Genomic DNA, 19,987 nt, shown 5'->3' on the forward strand with positions numbered 1-19,987 from the left:
ATTAAACTGAACTGGTTCATGTTGTTGTTCTGCCAATGATTATATGTCATCCACGTCCCCACCGACCCATGTAGCCAATTTGTTACGGCCAATTGCCACGTGTGCGGCTGGCAAAACTGTCCTATAGGTCCTCTACAGTACTTTGTTGCTTTAACAAATCTGGATCTTGGGTACCGAGTGTTTATCCTCCTTTTCAGTCATGATCCTCTAAAACAGCTGCTGCAGCTCTGTCTGTGACGTGGATCTGCTCTCATATCACCAGACCACTGCTTTTAAAATTAAAGGATGCTCAAAGTGCTAACTTCATTAGGCTGGAGGAAAAGTTTAGTCCCTTCATGATTACCTAAAGTTGTACTAAAACCTTTTTTAACAGCAGAATAAGTCAAACAGAAAGTAAACGTGTTAGAACCAGCATTAGCCAGAAAACAAAAAACAAAACTTTAAGACCCAACAATAAACAGGACTGACCCGAAAGTACAGTCGGGATAACATTCCTAATCTCTTAAAAACATATGAAAGGAATTTCTACTATGAAAAACAAAGATTTTTATTTACATTTGATTATGTAAATAATACAAACTGCATGCTAAATGCAATCTACAGCCCTCTCAATAATCTATGGCTAAATGTTTACTGGCATCACAGCAAACACGGCCTTATAATTGCTGACCGGCTTCTTGCCATATTTCACTGCTATTCTGACCATTTCTTTGATTTCTTCACATCTTTTGAGGTTGGAAGGCCTCCCTGCCATCACCCTAATCTAGCAGATCAAAGTCAGAGCGCAAAAACGATACTGTGTTCAGTGAAAAGACAGATTTTGGTCAATTTAAAAGATTAGTTCAAAGCTAAATTTGCCAGGCAATATAAATATTTTGGGACTTTTTATTAGACTGGGAGTCGGTTTTACCAAAGGCCTAATCTTAAATGACTTGATTACTGATCAGCGCTTCCCTAAAATAAATGAATCGATTTCAGTGATAACAGAAAACCAGGGACATTCTTATCTTGTGTCAAGTACTCAGTGTTCTCAATGTTTCTAGTAACCAAAGGTCTTATTCTCCTAGTTCAACTAACTTTGACACGTTTTTAGAACATCTTTGTGGTTGTTTATTGTCAGTTTGTTTTTTTTATTTGGTCTGTAATCCCTTAGTTTTACCTTCTTGTAACTTCTGATAGAGAGGGCTTCCTGGTCCTGGCTGCTGGACTCCTGACCTAGATACTCCTGGGACGGTGTAGGCTTTGGAAGTTGTTCAAGGATAAGAGACCCCTCCTTCCCCAGGTCAAAGGTTTCCCAGATCTCCCGTGTGGCACAGTGGACCATCTTCTCCACCTCTGTGGCCGAGCAGGGCACCACCACGGCGGGCTGCTCGGGCAGTTTGGGAGGCAAGGGCAGGGGGAGCTCGGGTCTCGGCGGGGTCTTAACCGGCAACTCCCCACCTAACGATGAACCCAGCCCCCCCATGTGTGGCTCTGGGGACGAGGCAGAGCCGGCGGGTTCATCTCCCAGCTCCTCTTTTTGCTTGAGTCTCTGCTGCCGCCTGCGCGAGCTGAGACCAAAGTCCTCGTCGAACCAGTCCTGGTCGTCCCCGAGGTCCTCCAGGACTTCGCGGCTCAGCTCCAGCTCAGCTAGGCGCTTGGCGAGCTCCTCTTGACCACTGCGGCCAAACACCGGACTCTCCTGGTTGGGGGGGAAATAAATAAATAAATTGGTTTCAGTCTCAAATAAGAAGTAATTGAGGATTTTTATGACTACATGCAACACGTTTCATTCTTTTAAACTTTAAAAAAGGCGATCAAGCTTTCTCCTGGGAAAGATAAAAGAGGTTTCAGTTTTACCAACGCATCAATAATCTGTCAACACAGGGCCGGACTTTGACCGTACACATTAAAAAAAAAAAAAGCTCCAGGTCAAATAAACAACTTCTATTTGCCAGAGCCGGAGTATATCACAGCAGGATGTTTTCTCCCGTTTCAGCCAATCGTAATTTCTCTTAACCTGCATCCTTACAGGTCATTTGTCTTTAGAAAATGCTTCGTAAACAAGAGCCAGAAACACGCTCACCACTCTGTTGCACAGCTCAGGGGAAGACAGCTCCTCCTTCTCAGCCGCTAGAAAGAAGGGTAGATTATCCTTTTGCTCCACCGAAGACATCCACCTTTCTTCATTATTTCCGAGAGACAAAGGTCCGTTTAACTGGTTGGCATTTCTGATCTTTTCTTCTTTGGCCGTTTTTATTTCCGCACACTGCTTAAAGGAATCTTTAATGAAGTTGCTGAGAAGCTTATCTGCCAATGTTTCCAGCTGATCTCTTTCCTTCTGCTCTCTCTTATCATTGTCGATTTCTGTCGTCTGATCTGTGGCATCCTGCTTAATGCCAACAATGGCTGTCGTCTCATCGTTCTTCTCCTCCATTCGGTCTTCGTCTGGGACGGGCGGTGTGCGGGATGCGTCGCCCAAGTCCAAAATGACGTCCTTCGTGTGGACGTTGTGAATTTGAGGCTCGTGTGAGTTGAGGTGGGGTTTGGTCTGGTCCTCCTCATCCAAAGCCTTTTCATCTCTACTTCCCTCGTCAGACGCTTGTTGCTTTTTGATTTCTGGACCTTCTCGTTTTTGAGAACCGTCTTTCACCGGTTTGTGTTTCTCCCCGTCTTTGTCGGATAAGTCATCAAAGAAAGAGTCGTCGTCTTCTGTGGTGTCTGCGTAGAGCTCAAACCTCTCCGGGAGGTGCGAGACTTTGTCCGGAGGAGCAAAGATGCCGTGGGACTCCTCGCACTCGAAGTAGACGACCCCGTCGTAAGTGCCGTTGTTGCTCCCTTCGGATTTGTCCAGCTCCACGCCGGCCCAGAAGCCGTTGGCAAAGCTGGTTGGGCCTTTGAACCTCAGGGTGCCCGGCTGAACGCCTCCGACAAGAACCCGGTCTCCGAGACGAAAGCCGGGCATTTCGTCCGGAACGAGAGGAGAAGCGGGTGTCTGGCCGGAAAACTCGGTCTTATCGTCAAACTTTGAATCTTTTCCGTTGTGCTGGAGCTGCAGCAGTTTCTCTGAATGTTGGCTGTGGTCGCTGGTACCAGAGTGCTGACTCATCTCCTCAGGTATGTCTTCTTCTTCTACCTCGTCTTCTTGGCTGTCAAAAGTGGGGGTCGCCCGAGACGAATCCTTACTTTGCGTACGGGGAGGGGAGATTCGAGACTCAAGTTCCTCCCTGGGCGAAGAGTTTGCTGATTCAAAGTCCTCGTGATAGCCATTGGTTCTGGCAGAAATATCCAGATCCTTTACGAGTGGCTCTTTACTTGAAGAGAAGCCCACTGAGTCTGGGGAGAGGGGGGGGTCAGAGGCCTCCAGGTTGACCACCGCTGGATGAGGAGCACCAGCTGTAATGGTATTCGGCATTAAAGCTTCCTCCGGCCCGGATGTTTGGCTGAGTTTCTTCGGTTCTTCCTGATCTGAGCTGACAGACGAGGGCCGCTCGTGTTCCTCATCCGTGAACGGGGGAACGCGTTCGGATGCTGTTAACCTCTCCTGGGAGTCAAGCTGGAGAAGGTGATGAGACTGCTCATCCTCAGACCTGGAGTTTACCTCCACGTCTAACTCTTCCTCAATATCAGACCTATGGGCAGACAAAAGGTTCTCGTCCTCCGACTGCGGCTTGGATGGAGATCTGGAAGGAGACTCGGACAGAGGATCGCTAAACGGTCTGCTGTGTACGGTCACATCGGGAGGGTCAGGCTCCTCGTTGGATAAATCTTCAGGCAACGCTTTGGATGCAGCGCTGCTATGATGAGGCTGAACAGCATCTGCCACAATAGGAGAACAGCATTAACAGGATATACCTGGTCAAACGATACTTTTCACATATAAATTGGCTGTTTATCGATAATGGCAAATACAAGCTACTCACTTCGGCTTAATGAGGCGTCGATGAGCGTCCCTCCAGAGGCAGAGCTTCTGATGCTGTCAGACCTGAAAAGGAGAGTTTGCTTTAAAATGATTACCGTGCTTTTTAAATATTTTATATTTATTTCATATTTTATACTAGTGTAATAGGTTAGACCAATACAAAGTTGTGCATAATTGTGAAACAGAAAGAAAAAGCTACATGGTTTTCATGATTCAATGTAGTTCTATTACCAGTAACATGAATGTTTTAGCTTATTTGGTAGGTTCAAATAAGCTATGCATTACATGTTTTGGCTTCTGCCTACTCCTTTTGGGCATCATTGAAAACATTTAGTCAACTATTTGCCAAACTCTGCAAAAAAAATCTGCTCAAACACTGCAAAAACTGATCTAGAAATAAGTAAAATGTTCTTAAAGTTAGTGTATTTGTCCTTGATTTGAGCAGGTAAATAAGGTTATCTGCCAATGGATTGAGTATTTTGACCCCTAAAATAGGATAATTAGACATCCTGCACTTGAAATAAGATGTTGGAGATGAATTGTTCCCATTTTAAGTGCAAAAATCTTGTTCCATTGGCAAATCATCTTATTTACCTGCTCAAATCAAGGACAAATACACAAATTTTAAGAACATTTTACTTATTTTAAGTTCCGTTTTTGCAGTGAATAAATGTAAAAAAATAGAACAAAACATAATTCTTTAAAAATTTAAATGTGAAAACTTTTACACGCATTTTGTTTGGTCTGCTTTTACTCAGGCCCTCCTAAATAAAATCATGTGCAACCAACTGCGATCAGAATTCACCTGATTTTTAATGCCAAACTATAGGGAATGTGATTTCTGAATGTCTGTGCTGTACCTGTGGGAAGAAGGTTTAATGGACGACTGCTCCAGGATGTAGCTGGAGTCATTAACGTGTGACGTTGCATCAGGGGAGGAGGCTGGCGGCTTGCTCAGTTCTGCTTTTGTTTTCTCAATGAAGTTGTTATAGTTCTGAACAATAAAAAAACAGAAATTAGAAAGGATCTGCCAAAACAGCGCAAAGTAATCATTCAATAATATGAAACAATTTTACATGTTTAAATCCATGAATGAACATCCCGAAAAACATGTTTACCTCGAGTTGCTTCAATAGGTTGGCCTCCTGCGCCTTCAGGCGCTCCTTGTGACGCTTCTTCTGCTCTTTTTTTAGCTGGTTGGCCATAATCTTACGCTTTCTCAGCTCCTCCCTCAGTGCCTTGATACGACTCTCGATGTCACTCTGGTCTGAAATGTTTTCTGATGGAAAATTTAGATTTAAATTTAAAATCCCAGCCAGAATGTAAAGCCAATTAGCCCCATGTTCAGCAGAGGATAATCGCCATGCCGTTTACACAAACTAGAACACATTTCCGAGGCATTACTGCACGTTTTTTTCTCTGAGAGAGAGTAAAGTTCATTTTCCTAAACACAATGAACAAAGAGCATTATGCAGCTTAAGGGTTTATATGCTTGTGGCCTGACAGCGAATTAAATGAATAAAACATTCAACTGCAAAACTGAGCCAGCAAAACTTCAGTTGTACATTAAGCAAAATGCAGGTTTTGCCCCTCCTATCCCAGAGCTAAGCAGTTAGGTATCAGTAAAGTGCTCGCATAATGCACTTCTGGCAGCATCACATCACATTCCACCACGCGGTGCCAGCAATACGGCTGCATTATGTCCACGCCGTGCTTCATCTCTCATATTTGTCTGAAAACAAAGTGTAAATGACTCTGAGGTGCTAAAATGCGTGTGTGTGCGCGGCTGAGGAGTAACTCACCAGACTGCATAGCTGTGGGGGGGTCGAGGACCTGAGTGAAAGCGTCGCTGTGTGTCCGGGGGGCGGAGCGGAGATGCGTCTTGGTCTCATCGCTGCCGTCCGACGGAGAGGCAGCAGGGCTGTGGCCGCCTTTGAGTGGGGAGGACTTCAAAGAACAGACAGGAAGAGGAAGAATGGAAAGAGAAATGTTTTATTCGCTAAACTGACCAGGGGAGTATCTGGATTAATTATGCATGCATGCAATCAAACAAATAACACATAAAACAACAACGTTTCCTCTTACATTTGCAGCAGGCAGCTGCGACTCAGTGGAAAAGTCTTGTGTGTACGAAGCATGGCTGCCCTGAACGGAGGCCAGCGGCGTTTCAGCGACCGAGGCCGGATGCGCGGAGGATGGACTTCCTAGGTGCTGAGAAGCTGCTCCCTCTGTGTGTATGCTGGACTCGGTGGTAATTGAGGAGCAGTTGTCTTCGCTTACAACCTCTGAACGTTAAACAAATGAAGCAAATTTCAGTTTTAAAGAATAATATCCAAATTACACAAAAATTTGATGGATTTCAAAGTGGCCACTAAAACTGGTCCAAGTAAAGCAGCTTAAGATGTTTCAGAATCAGAACGATAACCTGGTTAGAAACGTAATCATTAGGGCAAATAAACTTACTGGTTCAATCACCACTTTCTCTTGCATTAAACAAGTAGGAAAGACAAAAATATTCATAAACTGACATACAAACAGGGCTGGGTGATATGGCTTGAAAATACAATCTAAGATTTTATAATAGCAAATCCAATTATTGGATTTTTTTCCTCCTTGTTGTGTCACAAAAATAAATTATTTTAAAAACTTGCTTTTATGTCAAGCATTTTGTCTGGGAGTTGACCTATAATTCAAAGTGCAACAAGCTGTGAAGCATGCTCGTAAAACAAGATGGCCGCCCTGCCATTGTAAACAATGAAAATAAATGCCTGCTGCTAGTTGTATCACACAATGAGCTAAGAACAGGCTTCACTGCACTTGTAACTTCAAGCTAACTTAATGAGTAAATTAAACCGCCTTGTATTATGGTAAAAAAAATGTTTCCTCTTTACAATATTTTGACAACATGTTTTCCGAAACATATATTCAGCTCTCTTCATGGAAACCCAATAAATACATCGGCAAAACTAAATCCAGATTTTCCAAAAATTAAATCTCAAAGAAATTGTAATCGATCAAACTGATTTGCCTTTTAGTTTTACGATGTGAATGAGATCAACTAAACTGGCCAGGCTGAACCCCTCCAACAACAACCAGGGTACACCTAAGTGGTCTGAAAGCGCAGCCTCACCCTTTTCACTGTCATATCTGGGCTCTAAGCTTTGCTGGTGAGAGGCCTGCGACCCGGTATCAGACACATCTTTCCCATCGCTCTCAGGCGTTTTAGGTTCCTTCTCCCGAGGCCTCCTCTGGTCCCACGCAGCCAAGGCCTCTTTCTCCATCCTTCGGACCTCTGCCTCCTCCTGGTCCAGTTGCTGCTTCCACTGCAGCAGCTCCTCGGCGTGGTGACGCCTTTGCATCAGTTGCTGCTCTCGCTTGGTCAGAAACCTGCAGAGGTGGACGGTTGAAACACAGAGCAAAGGAACAGAAGGATGAAGAGGAAGCGGGATGGAGAGATTAAGCAACAGGAAAAAAGAGAATAAAGATGGGAGTAGAGTGAAAATAGGAGGGTAAAAGGGGTTGAAAATAAAGAAAGAAAATAGCAGCACGGAATGAGGGAGGGAGAAGAAGCAGGACAAAGAGATCAAGCATAAAAATGTTAAACAGGACCTTTGAAGAAGCAAAAAGACCCAAATCACCAAGACATCCCAGGTATTATTACTGCAGACTCACCTCAAACCTTTGTGCAACACACACAGTAAAAACAAAAATCCCACACACACACATTCTATACATGCCTGAATTATTCCTCCAAATCAAGAAATGTAAAAGTATCCATAACATTAAAACAGTGATGAAATTTTACCCAGATTGAAAGAGGAGTGGAAAAAATAAAGAGTGTAGATTTCTAAATTCTTCATCAGACTCAAAGCTTAGGGCTGGTTGTTGAGCTCGCACGCAAACACTCACACAGACAAAACATTTAGCAATCTCAGGAAATTTAAAATATAAGGCAGAATGTTGTCTAATTTTTTTAACACAGTGACAATTCCAAAATAAAAATAAAAATTAAAATTTATAAATCGTTTTATGAGTCTCCTTAAGATCTACGTGTAAAACTTTGCAAATGTAAATAAAAAATAAAAAAGAAGTCGTGTTTGCAGTGTTGTCTCCCAAGGCTGTGGGCGCTAGTACAACGCAGTATTATTTAGCCGTGATCTAATTGGGAAGCTTTTCTCTCCTGACCTAATGTATACTGATGACAACTCGGACACTAAACTCCATTACAGCCCAGCTCCATCTGTACTTATTATCCAGCACCGTGTATCAGCTGGATAGCAACGCAGCCAGATAAGATTTACAGACTCATTACAGAGATGGAGCACACACCATCTTGTATCTATTAGCTATAGGATCCTTTACTTTTCAGCCAAAGTTTTGTTTTATTTCAAACTGTGTCGTGTCATCGATAAGCGGGCTGTAGTTGAACAACCCATTGGTTTACAGTAGTTAGTAACAAATGCTTGTTAATAATTCATACCAGGAGAGGAAAAAAAGACAATAGGAAAAGACAAATCGGACAAAAGAAATGAGCGAAATTACATTATTAGAGGAGAAAATACCAATCCAACAAGGAAGACCCCTATTAAATAAACGTAACCTCCGACTGTCACGTGCGGCAAGTAATTCGCCTTTTCGTGTATGTCAAAAATAAGTGATGAAACTTAAGAGGTTTCCTTTCTCAGTAACAGCTGAAATATTTAAAATGAACACAAGTCGTTTCATTTAAGGCTGAAATTGTCAGAAGGTTAGCTTATTTAACTCAAGCAGCTTTCCTTGGGCACCTTTTGCAGTGTTCATTTCAACCATTTTCCCCCATTTTTCTCCTAATACCCCACAAAAAAAAAAAAAAACACACACACACACACACACACATCCAATCAGCCACCAGCCCACCCTCCGAAAAGCCCCGGTGCCACTGGATGAACACAAGCATATTCCATTGGGGTGAGGGGTGGGAGAGGAGGTGAAGCCAAGCAGGGCTCGGTAGAGAAAGAGAGCACTGTACAGTACCTGACCAACTGGTTGTAGATAAAGAGCTGGAATTTAGGGTGGAGGTTGGGAAGACAGACACTGAGGGAGGCCCAGTGGTGGGCCGTGAACACAGAGAAGAAGTAGTGGACAGGGGAACAGAGTCTACAACACACAAGCACGCGACAGACAAAGTCAAAAGAGCCACGGACGGACAAAACGCACACATTCGCACACGGGTTGTTAAAAAAGACAATGAGACAAAAGAGGGAAAGAACATGTAGAGAGAGAGGGAGAGAGCAGTATGAGAAAATGTGGTTCTACTGCAAATCAGGCCTTGTGAAAATGGTTGCGTTTTGTTTTTTCCAGCCGTGCGTACGGCTTCAAACTATTGGATGGGAATAACTGCAGCATTTGTTATTACGGGGAAAATGTTATTGGAATATGTGCTACTGTGACGAGCTAACAGCGTGGTCTGAATCGTTACTTTTACTGATCATCTTTTCCACTGTTCATTACATAAGAACACAGGTTTATCTGAATATATGATTAAATGCAGTTGTGTGCAGTTCAACAATGCAACAGCACTACCTAATATACACGGTATACTGAAGCAACCTATTCAGTAATGGGTAAGTTTCATGTTTAGGAGCAGCATGTGTTTTTGTGGCGCTCTGATTATAGACCGTAACGAGTTTTTAAATAGTTTTTTGGCCCTTTTATCGCCGTCGTAATACCACAAAATATTAAGATACTGTTTTAAAGTCAGTATTTCCCTAGCTGAAACCTGACTTTTAAGAACATGAAACCAGCAGCAAACCAAAATCTGGAAGTTGGCTGAGAGAAGGTCAGTAACTCTGACCTTAATGGCTCCTAGGCAAAGATTATAGTCACTAAAAAGCCTGCAGTTTGCTTGGTGTCAAGGTCACATGATTCAGACTTCTCTGTTTAACAACTGTGACAATTTAATTGTGACAACATCACGTATTGGCCTTTAGCTAGTAGAAAACTGTGTCTTTTACAAAGATAACCACAGCTGCTGTAGGGTGAACCAACAAAAAGCAACTACTGGAAACTTGTCTGCAGAAAAGATTGCTGATCATTTTGTAGCTTCGCAGTTTTTCTCAACCTGTACCCGACTTTATTTTAGTAAAAAAGGGAGTCATTTGCCCCCCCCCCATGACTTTCTGTAACCGCTGCTCATAGTTTACTGTAATGAAACATGGTTAGATTTTGAGGTGAGGAGCTTGAGGTGAGTCAGTGTTATTTTGGTTTGACCGGGGGTCATAATCTGTAATATTTCATAAAAACTGATCTATATGGGGCTTAACACCATTCAGTGAAAATGGGGAGAAAATTAACCGGAATTAAATTAGGCTATATGCAAGATTTTAGCATTTTTTACATTATTTAACTACATAATAAAAACAAAAGTACTATATTGAACAATACACAACGGTTTAAAATGACTTGTTTACAACGACAAAATGGAGCTAGGAGTGAATGAGGCGGCTATGCGTTACTAAAAACTGGCAAAGGGGAATTTGACTGCCAGTTCCCGGTGACCAAAGCTGCTTGTCTAGACTAAAACTCTACAGCAGGGATGTAAAACTCTGGAGTTTGATCCAAAGCACCTGAATTTAAACGCTTAGCTGCTTCCTTGGTATGAGCCGAAGCTCTACAGACTCCTGATGACGTAATTATCTGACCCAGGTGTATCGAAGCAGAGACAAGTGATGCCTGCATGCTGGAGATTCCGTGTGCTCTGGTTTAATCTGTATGTTTCACTGAAAATTGTATTTATATTAATTGCTCATGCATTAAAAAATATTCATAACTCTCTGGGGTTTTTTTTATAACCAAAGGTTTTATCCTAGAACTGTCTTAATCCCAGTATAAAATCAGATCATGCCATCCTTATCTTTACATCATCAGCAGACAATAACATGATTTAAATAAAATACCCTCATTACCGCTATTGTTACCAGGGTTTGTTGCCAGCCCTGAGTTTTGAGCACTAAGGCTGGAAAGTTAATTGGATTTCTTTCCATGTGAACATACGATGAAAGCACTTAGATGTACTATAAAGAAACTGGATTTCTTTCTACTCTGCAACTTTGATCAGTATTAAAGCAAAAACTAAACTGCAGGAGGGTAGCGCAAGAATAGAGCCATAACAGGATGCTGGCAGTAAAGCATAACGTGAATAAAAAAAAGCAAACAATTTAGGGGGTGGACTTCTATAATAAATAATGCAATCTTGATTATTTGCACAGCGACCAATGTGTATAGAAATTAAATCAATATCTTTACTTTTCATCCATGTGGGATCGCATTTTCTTAAGCTTCTGCATGATGCTGCTGGTCTCGCTCCCGGAGACGGAGAGCGAAGGAGAGGGGCTGCGGATCTCGTCGGGAAGCGTCGGGGAGGGGAGTTCAGGGCCCGAAGGTTCTGACACCGGAGTCTCCTGGAGACGTTACAAGAGACACACACAGGGAATTCCTTTATTGCTTTAGGCTCGACTTCTGCAGAACAAACAAGCTGTTCTTCCTTCCTTCTGCTGAGGGCCAGCGAGCACTTACAGGGGGAGCTTCTCCCTCTGCGCACTTGAGACGCTCCTTCAGTCGGAGTGTTGAGTTTCTCATCCGTTCGATCTCCTCCTGCTGTTTCAGCAACAACTGCCTTTCTTTCCTAGCGGCTTTGTTGGCTTCCTGGAGTCTCCTGATCTCAGCCTGAGAAAACAGTGGAGTGCATAATGAGGCAAAAACGCCACAGACGAGCACAGTGACAGACAAAGAAACATCTCTGTCCCAACGCACCTGCTCCTGCTGGAGCCTAAGCAGGAGTCCCCTCTGCTTTTTCCTGAGCGGCGGCATTTTATCATCCTCCCCCTTGTCCCTCAGCTTCTTCTTCTGGTGCTCAAGCCAGGCCAGTTCCGTCCTCGTCTTCTCCTTCAGAGCTTTCTGCCGCAGGTGCAGCAGAGAACTCTGGTGCTGCAGCCTCACCTCCTCATCCTTCATGTATTGACGCACCATTTCCATCGTGAACTGAGAAAAGCTGTCCTGCCCACCGGAAAAGGCGATGCGCGCGTCGAGAGACTGCAGGGGGGGGCCAAGCGAAGCGAAAAGATGAGATAAGTTTACAAATGTTCTCTATTATTTACTACAGAAGGACAAGCGTTGTCAATACGGAAGTCTGCAGCATGGTCTCACCTTAAAGGAACTGCATGACTCCGTCTCTGGGACCAACGTTTCATTGATACAGTCACCGCCGTCTTCTGCTCCCGCCTGGCGGTGTGACTTCTTCTCCATGGTTCCCCGGCGATGAGCTTCAGACGGCAGTAAGGAACGGAAAGAGCGCTCCTCTATCTCGTCCTCCGTCATGGACTCATCAAACTTCAGGGAGTACTCGGTGGCCACAGATGTAGTGTCACCTGACGGGGCCAGAGACAAGATTAGTCTATCGTACCTGGGGCTGGACGATAATTCAATAACGATATATAATCGATCGAAAGACGTATATCGAGAATAGAAAAAAAAGGGCTCAATAAAAAGTTCAATAGAATAACATTTTTCGTTCCTTTTGCATTCTAGCCATGTAGGTTGATATTACAGTCATTAATCCTCCCAACCAATCAAACGCAGACCAAGGAACCAAGCTCCGCCCCCTTCAAAGAGTTCAGCGAGCACGCCTTCTTTTTTCTTTTTTAAAAACTTTTTAAAAAACATTTTGAAAAAACTTTTTTAAAAACTTTTTGAAAACAGTTTTGGTAAAAAGTTGGTTGAATAAAGGGTTGAGTTTGAATTCAGTGTTTGTGTGTCTGTATCTAAAAATAGGTCAATAAGCAATAGCATAAAATGGCCATGGCCGCACTTAAAATATAGGTTTTAATTTTTTTTGATAATTATGGATATCACTCGATATGATTTATATTTTATCAATATGCTACTTTTCTAACTGTACCTTTACTGTTCAAGTAGCGTTCCTTTAGCATCTGACTGCAGAGTGGAAGCAATGGATTAGATGACTTCCTGAACCTACAGAACATGCAAACGATTCAGTACCTTTCTCGTCCCCTACAGAGGGAATACTTTCACTGCAGATGGAGTCATTTGCTGCGGCTGGAATATCCTCCTCAATAGAGCTGCTGGCTGCTTCCCCTTTCATCCTCTCCTCAGCTCTCCCGTTCCTCTGGTTCCTCTCTGCAGCCTCTCTTTTCGGCCTTTCTCTGAGGTCGGACGACGCGCGTGACGGACTGGTTTGGCTGCTTCCAGACGGAGACCCACTGAGGATGGACAATTAAGCAGATTGAGTGTGTTTTGTTGCTTTGTGATGGAAAACTAAAAAAACAGGGGAGCTGAGTGGTACCTGAGTTTTGGCCTTCTCAAAGACAGCGAGTCAGACTGACTGAGGCTGTTTTGTGAAGACGAGGGCTCGCCAGACCTGGTCCTTCGGTTTGAAACATCACTTTTAAAACTGTAGAACAACCAGAATGGAAGGTATTTTAAACAAAAGAAAACTACTGAATCAAAGTTAAGTTTGAGTGATGCTTGAAGTGCTTTTTCTCAAATGTTAAGATTGTTCAACAGTTTTTACAATCTTTTTTTATTTGGAATTTAGTCTTGCTTTTATCTGGTCTTGCCAAATAGATGAAAAACTAATCTAAAAAGAGCAAATCATGAAAATCTGAGGGAATTAAATACTACTCAAACTGAGCAGAAAAATAAAAAACTTTGGGAAAAATAAGACTTTGCTGGTTAATGACTTGATTTGTGATAATAGGTGACAGGTTTCTTTGCCTCAAAGAAGGATTATGTTGGTAAACTCTGAAAAAAAGCCCGTAAAGTACCTGTTAGACTCAGCCTTGCTGTCTTGTGACTTTGTGTAGGACCTATTTTGTTCCTCCTGCTGGTCCGACGCTGCAGAATCAGCAGCAACAGGCGGGATTATCAGATGGCCGGTAATCTGGGCCCGGGCCAGGTCTGTCATCTGACAAGCCAGAAACATGAGACACACATTAAATGTTTTTTTTTTCTGTAACTAAACAATCAGCTTTGTTTTAATAAAAAAACAAGAACATAAGCTGTTTTCAGACAAAGTGGCAGAAAGTTATTGCTGACCTCCTTGATGTGTCGGGCAGCATCTGCTGTGTATCGTGCTGCTTCTGCCTGTTGGCTCATCATCTTAGAAGTTGACTCCTGGAAACCTTCCAAAGTCTGTTTTTGTGAGGCTGCCAAGTTTTCCTGCAGCTCTAAATGAGCCTAGACAAAAATCACACATGAGCATCGTACACGTATCAATCTAAACATCTACATCTTGGAATTGAAGACACAAAGAAACAGGGAATCTTTCAAAGAATGGGGGTATTACTCTGGCAACTCTCTGTCGGTTTTCTTCAAGTTGCAGTTTTGCCTCCAGAGCTTCTCTCTCAGTCTTGATCTTCAGCTCAAAGAGCTCCCGCTCATGGCGGTGCTGCTTGGCCTAAAGGTTAAAGTTCAGAGAAAAGGTCAATATGGTATATTTGTAATGGTGTGAAGTGTGGAACAGGCAAGGTTCATTATCAATGGAGTTTCCAATGCAAACTTTACCTTCACTACAAGTACAGTAATATTAAAAAGGCAATATCTTTAAGTAACAGCTACTTTTTGCAGTATCTGTTAGACTTTGATCATTTTACTAAAAAATAAAGCTAAGAGCTGCAAAATCTAACAAATCGCATTTGCCATTGAAATTAGGGGTGTAATAATACATCAATGTACATTGATATATTGATTTAATTATTAATGATTCAATTACAATGGATGCAAAAAGAAAATATCGTTATCCTTATCGTCATTTTTAAAGATACGCCTTTATTTTGAAATCCACACGGCATGAGACTGTAGTGACCATGTGATATTGTCTTTTTTTGTTGTCTTCTAATAATTAGAAGATAGCTGTTTTTGATTTAAATACCTAATATCTGTAAGACCTTAGAAATAAAATGGTCAAATCATATTTGAGTTATCTTTGTAAGTTGATATCATGTAAATAATAGTGTTAGATGGGCAGATGATATCGCGTCGTATTTATCGCAGGCTTGTGAATTGAGTTTAATTGAAATCGTATCGTAACAGACACTGTGATATCGGCAAACATCATATCGCCCTCCAAAAAAAATCGATACAATATCGGATCAGGATAAGGCTGGTGACATCCCAAAATGAAATATCAATGAGTACAAAATAAAAATCGCATAAGAACAGTTTTGTCATTTTTTATGCTATATTTTAATGTATGTGCTAGAAGGCTCTGCATAAAACAAAATGTGATTTATTCAAAACCAACAATCAACTGAAATTGTTTACAATTATAACAAATAAATGCTTTCTAGCTTTGCTCTTAAACATAAATATAATTAGGGACCGATTATTTGACTATAGCATATGCAGTAGATGTACATTTTTGTATCTAGAATGAAAACTGGGGCAAACCGGTATAATCAGGCATAACTCTGATCCCCTGATGGTGGCAAAGTTCTTCCAATACCGTACTGGGATGTGGAGACTGAGCATCATCTGGCACTATTAGGATTCATACACCACTTTGGATGCCTTAAGATCGGAAGCGGTTTGAAGTGAATTTGTGGTAACAGTTTACAAGGGGTCATTATTTTTTACTAATAAAACCATCTTAACTACTAATATCTAAACATTAATGACACGGGTAAGTAAACAAGAGAGATTAACATCATTATTACGTCTCTAAATAACAAATGTCCCTCATTGTACCTACGGGATCTCCTCAACGTCCACAGACCTTTGAGGACACTCCGGCACACAAGCCAGTTACTCCTTGGTGTTTTGAGATCAAATGTAAAACTTCAGCGGAGATCAAGTATTCACTGTGGCTGCCCTTAAGACTGTGGAATACCTTACCTCTACATGTCCGCACCGCACAGAGAAAACAATCAGTTAAAGGACTTTTAAAAACTTTCTTCTCTTTCCTGCCCTTTGACTCAGTATGAAACACTAAATAGTTTTTTATGAATCTTAGCTGTTCTGTGTTTTATTCATCCATACTACAGTTTTATTTATTATTTCATGATTTTTGGTGTAACTCTTAAGCCCTTTGGTCAACTACTGTTGTTTTTAAGTAAGCTATATAAATAAATTTGACATTGACATTACCTTCAGCATTTGGGCCAATGATGCGCTCTCTTGCTGGGCCATGGACACGCCCATCAGCCTCTCTACGTCTCCCAGCTGCTTGAATGACTCTTCAATGGACTCCAAGTACTGCAGCTCTGCTGTCATGCGGTGCTGCAGGACAGCAGGTGAGTATTGCAGCTCACCTAGAAGAAAACAAAGCAATACAAGGTGAGATTTATCTTTCATTTAGTTGGCCAAAAAATACATTAATAAAATATTTATGTGGTCTTTATTTACCTGTGGACCGTGACTCTGCTCTGCTGGATGTTCTTGGCTTGTTGGAGCTTCTCCTCAGATGCTCACTGGGAGAGTCTGCTGTTCGAGAGGAACTGAGGTCTGGAGAGCCGGACGATGAAACCAGTTTGGATCTGCGAAAAACAGCAACCACAAAAGTTATTACTCATCTGGTGAGACGGTATCGGTAGCTATACGGGATTTGATGGGGATTCCTTAAAATGAGGTAGAACTTGAAGACATATTTAATCCAATGAGATCTTCTGCAAAATTATTTGGAACAGAATGAAAAAATGGTCATCATCTGAAAAGTTATGTATTATATCTAAAAAAAAAGTTGCTGTGGTAATACAGTTGACTTTTTCTATTATGGTTTTGGATGAAGTTTAAAAAACACTTCTAAACACTAAAAAAAGTTTCCTCTTTACAGTATTTACACAAAATATTTTCCTAAACATATATTCAATACTGTAAGCTTTTTACCAAAACAATTTCTCCTTTCAGGACTGATATATATAGTTACATGGAGGCCCAGGAGGTGCATGGCAAAAACAACAACAAAAAAAACAAAAAACAAAGCTCAACTTTCCAAATATTAGATCTTAATAAATTGCAAATTTGAATAATTGGATAGAATCAATTTAACACCCAGCCCTAGTATCCTGCCAACCATCACAAATGCAGACCCAGGAATGCTTTCTCTGTTTTAGGCCTTGGTACTCAACTAATGTTGCAGTTCTTCTTTTTCTTTTTATTAATTACTAAATAAATTTTCTCTTTCATGTCCTCCTCTTGAAATTAACAATACAGCTGCTTGACCTGCAGCTTCGATCCCCCTAAATCACATAAGCAGACAACCTGCATCTATTTGGGTGATTCTTCTTGAAGCAAAGACAACAATTTGAACAAAGGTAATCAACACAATCGCACATGCAAGTTGTGACACCGGAAACAGTTTTCAGGGTTTAGCATTGGCTGCCTCTATGGGAATAAAGATAAAATATCAAAGGTCCTGATCTACAAATCGACAAAAAGTTTCATTTACCGGCAATAACCTCACACAGTTAATGTATCATAGTATGAGATTGGCAATAAAAGAAAAAAAACCTGTAATTTAGCATTTCTGAAGTGATATAAATACATTTTGCCAAAAGCAGTTGGAGTCTGTTTATAAAAGCAAACGATCATCAATTGTTTCAACGCCACTTATATGCAAATCTTCTGATTTCACAATGTCAGAATCCTGCCAGAATTTAAAGCCTTCACACCGACCCCACAGAATTCAAAGAATCTGCCACCTGGGTTTCATGGTACCAGTACGCTCTCAAATGTCTCTACTTAACGAAGAGAGAAAAAAACTCCCTTCGCTTTGGCAGACCGCCCAAATTGTGGAAGGCTCGCTGACCTGCAAAACAAAGTGCCCAGTGTTTCCCACACTTGGGTCGAGCTGCTGCTTGCTTGTGTTGCTTGGCACCAGCTGCTAAAACAAACAGGGGCGACAGCAGAACACTGACGCATCCCTGTTTTAGTGCAGTCTAGTAATTAGCCATGCCTTGGTAGATTTCCCTTTGGTGGCAAGTCGTTTTCACCCAGATCGTGGAGCGTTTGGGACAAGGTGAAACGCACCGCCTACCCTGACTGCACAAAGATGCCCATTTTAGGAAAGCGGTGTCGGAGGAAGGACCTTTACTAGCAACAGCTTGCTCCGCATATCAAGATCAAATTTCAAACAATAACACAGCCGGTTTCCTGGTTGACCTGCAGTTACGTTTTAAAGCAAACAGTCAAATATTTGTTGTACTTTTACAACAGATAGAGTCCGCCATTTCCAAACAACACAAATACTGTACTTTAGGAAAAGCTTGTATGTTTTAGTCCAATATCAGGGACATCATAAGAACACCAGTATTTCTAGCTAGTTTTTCCCAAATAAAGCTGGTTAACGCTAAAGCTGCAGATCTGGATGCAGTTCTTAGATTCAGTCCCTCAACTCTCTTTCTCTATCACACAAACACACACGGTTGTGTTGACTTGGACTCTACCCTCTTTAGCACAGCGACTCCTTGACCAAATGAGTTACATCAACATTTAATTTCCCTCTGGGATAAATAAAGAATTTTTTAATGGAATTTGAATTGAATTGAATCAAAGCAACCTTGGTTGTTGGATTACGCTGCCACAGCAGATCTGGTAACTTTCATCCGTTTTCTGGTACTTTTCCCTTAAAGATTAATACATATTTTACTTTAAAATTGAAAATAAAACTTTAGCTAATAAGTTATTTTTAGTGTATAGCAGATTCTCATGATGAAACAGCAAAGTGGTGGGCTATTTTATTAATGCAGATTCTTTAGCAGGAGTGGAAAACCCTTTCATATGTTTCTGTCTGGACCACATCGTGTTTGTATATATATATATATATATATATATATATATATATATATATATATATATATCACAAATCTAATGTGACTATGAAACAACACAGGTCATCTTCATATATGTATATATTGTGAGAATTTGAACTTTATGAGAGAAAAACTGTTTTTTTCTTTTAAACAACAAAATAAAGCAAAAGTTGAGAACTGTGTATGGTGTTTATTAGCTATGTAGTAACTTGGGATGAGTACCGAGTTTGGTACTTTTATAGGTACCAACTGAATCCCATACAAAACGGGATAAAATATGTTTTTATTATTTTCTCTGAAACTGTTGCACTAAAATAAATCTATGAATTTGATTCACACACAGCTTCAATCCCTTAAGGCTGGTTCTCACGCCAGGATCTTTAGCCCGATTTTCGCCCCGATCTCACCCTTCCGAGAAGAGACGATTATCACGGTGTCTCTTTACTCAGACTCAGACTTACTTTAATGAACCTAGGGGGAAATTACTTTTGTCACATGCTCCAGAATACACACACTTTAGGTAATCTTAGGAGATATTCCTGCTGTGTGTGGTGTGTTAAAGAGCGATCTGGTCAGTTTGGTAGAACGTCAGGACCTCTACGACCTTAAAGCGGGGATATTCAACATGTTGTATTGTCTTGCCCTGATTTCCGAGCCTGTGGGTTGTTCCCTGAGGACAAACACAGCCTGTTGAATGTGACGTGTAGCCACCCAGAAAGTGAGGTGAGGGAAGAAAAAACAGCTCACCTCCATATCATAACGCAGCAAACATGGACCCTCCCATTCACACGGTCTCCACTCCTTTAACCAATGCCTTTTCTTTTTAGGGTTTTTCCTGTAAAAATTAATCCGCAAACTATCTCCAATATTCTTCCTGGTCGTCCATGTTTATCTACTCTGAACTCACGTTTGATCTTGAGAAGTTTCACAAGATGTCCCGTCTGACATCTGAATGATCCTGAGTGAAATCTGTCGGTGTGCTGAGGTCGTCATCGGACCGGACACCACACACCGTGCGAGCAAACCTGTTTTATCTACAATCTTTTATCGTTATGTGTGGTGTCTCTCGGGCTGTGAAAAATCAGCCGACTGTTTTAAAATCTTGCCGCGTGAACCAGCCTTTATTGCCCTACAGTAGTTCGCTCTGTGTGCCGCTGATAACTGTTGTTCTGGTAGAAAAAAAAAAAGTGCTTTATGTGCTGTGGATTGAGGCAATGTATTAAAATTCCTAAATTATTTCATCAGATTCATTTGTAGATCCAAACTAGTTTAGATACAGAGA

The 19,987-nt window shown here is 41.5% G+C and overlaps 1 protein-coding gene across 2 annotated transcripts in view; it reads right to left on the minus strand.

Annotated features, from left to right (window-relative positions):
- The window catches only part of cep350 (centrosomal protein 350), a 39,073-nt gene that overhangs the window by 1,462 nt on the left and 17,624 nt on the right, over positions 1 to 19,987 (minus strand). The window contains exons 16-35 of one of the 2 annotated variants that reach the window (XM_012877808.3): positions 16,301 to 16,431; positions 16,043 to 16,206; positions 14,244 to 14,354; positions 13,994 to 14,134; positions 13,723 to 13,862; positions 13,242 to 13,349; positions 12,938 to 13,158; positions 12,086 to 12,306; positions 11,693 to 11,971; positions 11,456 to 11,605; positions 11,186 to 11,340; positions 8,915 to 9,037; positions 7,032 to 7,288; positions 5,987 to 6,186; positions 5,704 to 5,848; positions 5,020 to 5,180; positions 4,762 to 4,895; positions 3,903 to 3,964; positions 2,066 to 3,798; positions 1,160 to 1,681 (exon numbers count right to left, since the gene is read on the minus strand). In XM_012877808.3, the coding sequence (XP_012733262.2) occupies positions 1,160 to 1,681; positions 2,066 to 3,798; positions 3,903 to 3,964; positions 4,762 to 4,895; positions 5,020 to 5,180; positions 5,704 to 5,848; positions 5,987 to 6,186; positions 7,032 to 7,288; positions 8,915 to 9,037; positions 11,186 to 11,340; positions 11,456 to 11,605; positions 11,693 to 11,971; positions 12,086 to 12,306; positions 12,938 to 13,158; positions 13,242 to 13,349; positions 13,723 to 13,862; positions 13,994 to 14,134; positions 14,244 to 14,354; positions 16,043 to 16,206; positions 16,301 to 16,431 (5,158 nt within the window). The remainder of the gene's footprint in view (positions 1 to 1,159; positions 1,682 to 2,065; positions 3,799 to 3,902; positions 3,965 to 4,761; positions 4,896 to 5,019; positions 5,181 to 5,703; positions 5,849 to 5,986; positions 6,187 to 7,031; positions 7,289 to 8,914; positions 9,038 to 11,185; positions 11,341 to 11,455; positions 11,606 to 11,692; positions 11,972 to 12,085; positions 12,307 to 12,937; positions 13,159 to 13,241; positions 13,350 to 13,722; positions 13,863 to 13,993; positions 14,135 to 14,243; positions 14,355 to 16,042; positions 16,207 to 16,300; positions 16,432 to 19,987) is intronic. The other variant, XM_021324216.2, reaches the window with a different exon arrangement.

Source organism: Fundulus heteroclitus, chromosome 9 (assembly GCF_011125445.2).
Source record: "Fundulus heteroclitus isolate FHET01 chromosome 9, MU-UCD_Fhet_4.1, whole genome shotgun sequence".
Taxonomy (NCBI): Eukaryota; Metazoa; Chordata; class Actinopteri; order Cyprinodontiformes; family Fundulidae; genus Fundulus; species Fundulus heteroclitus.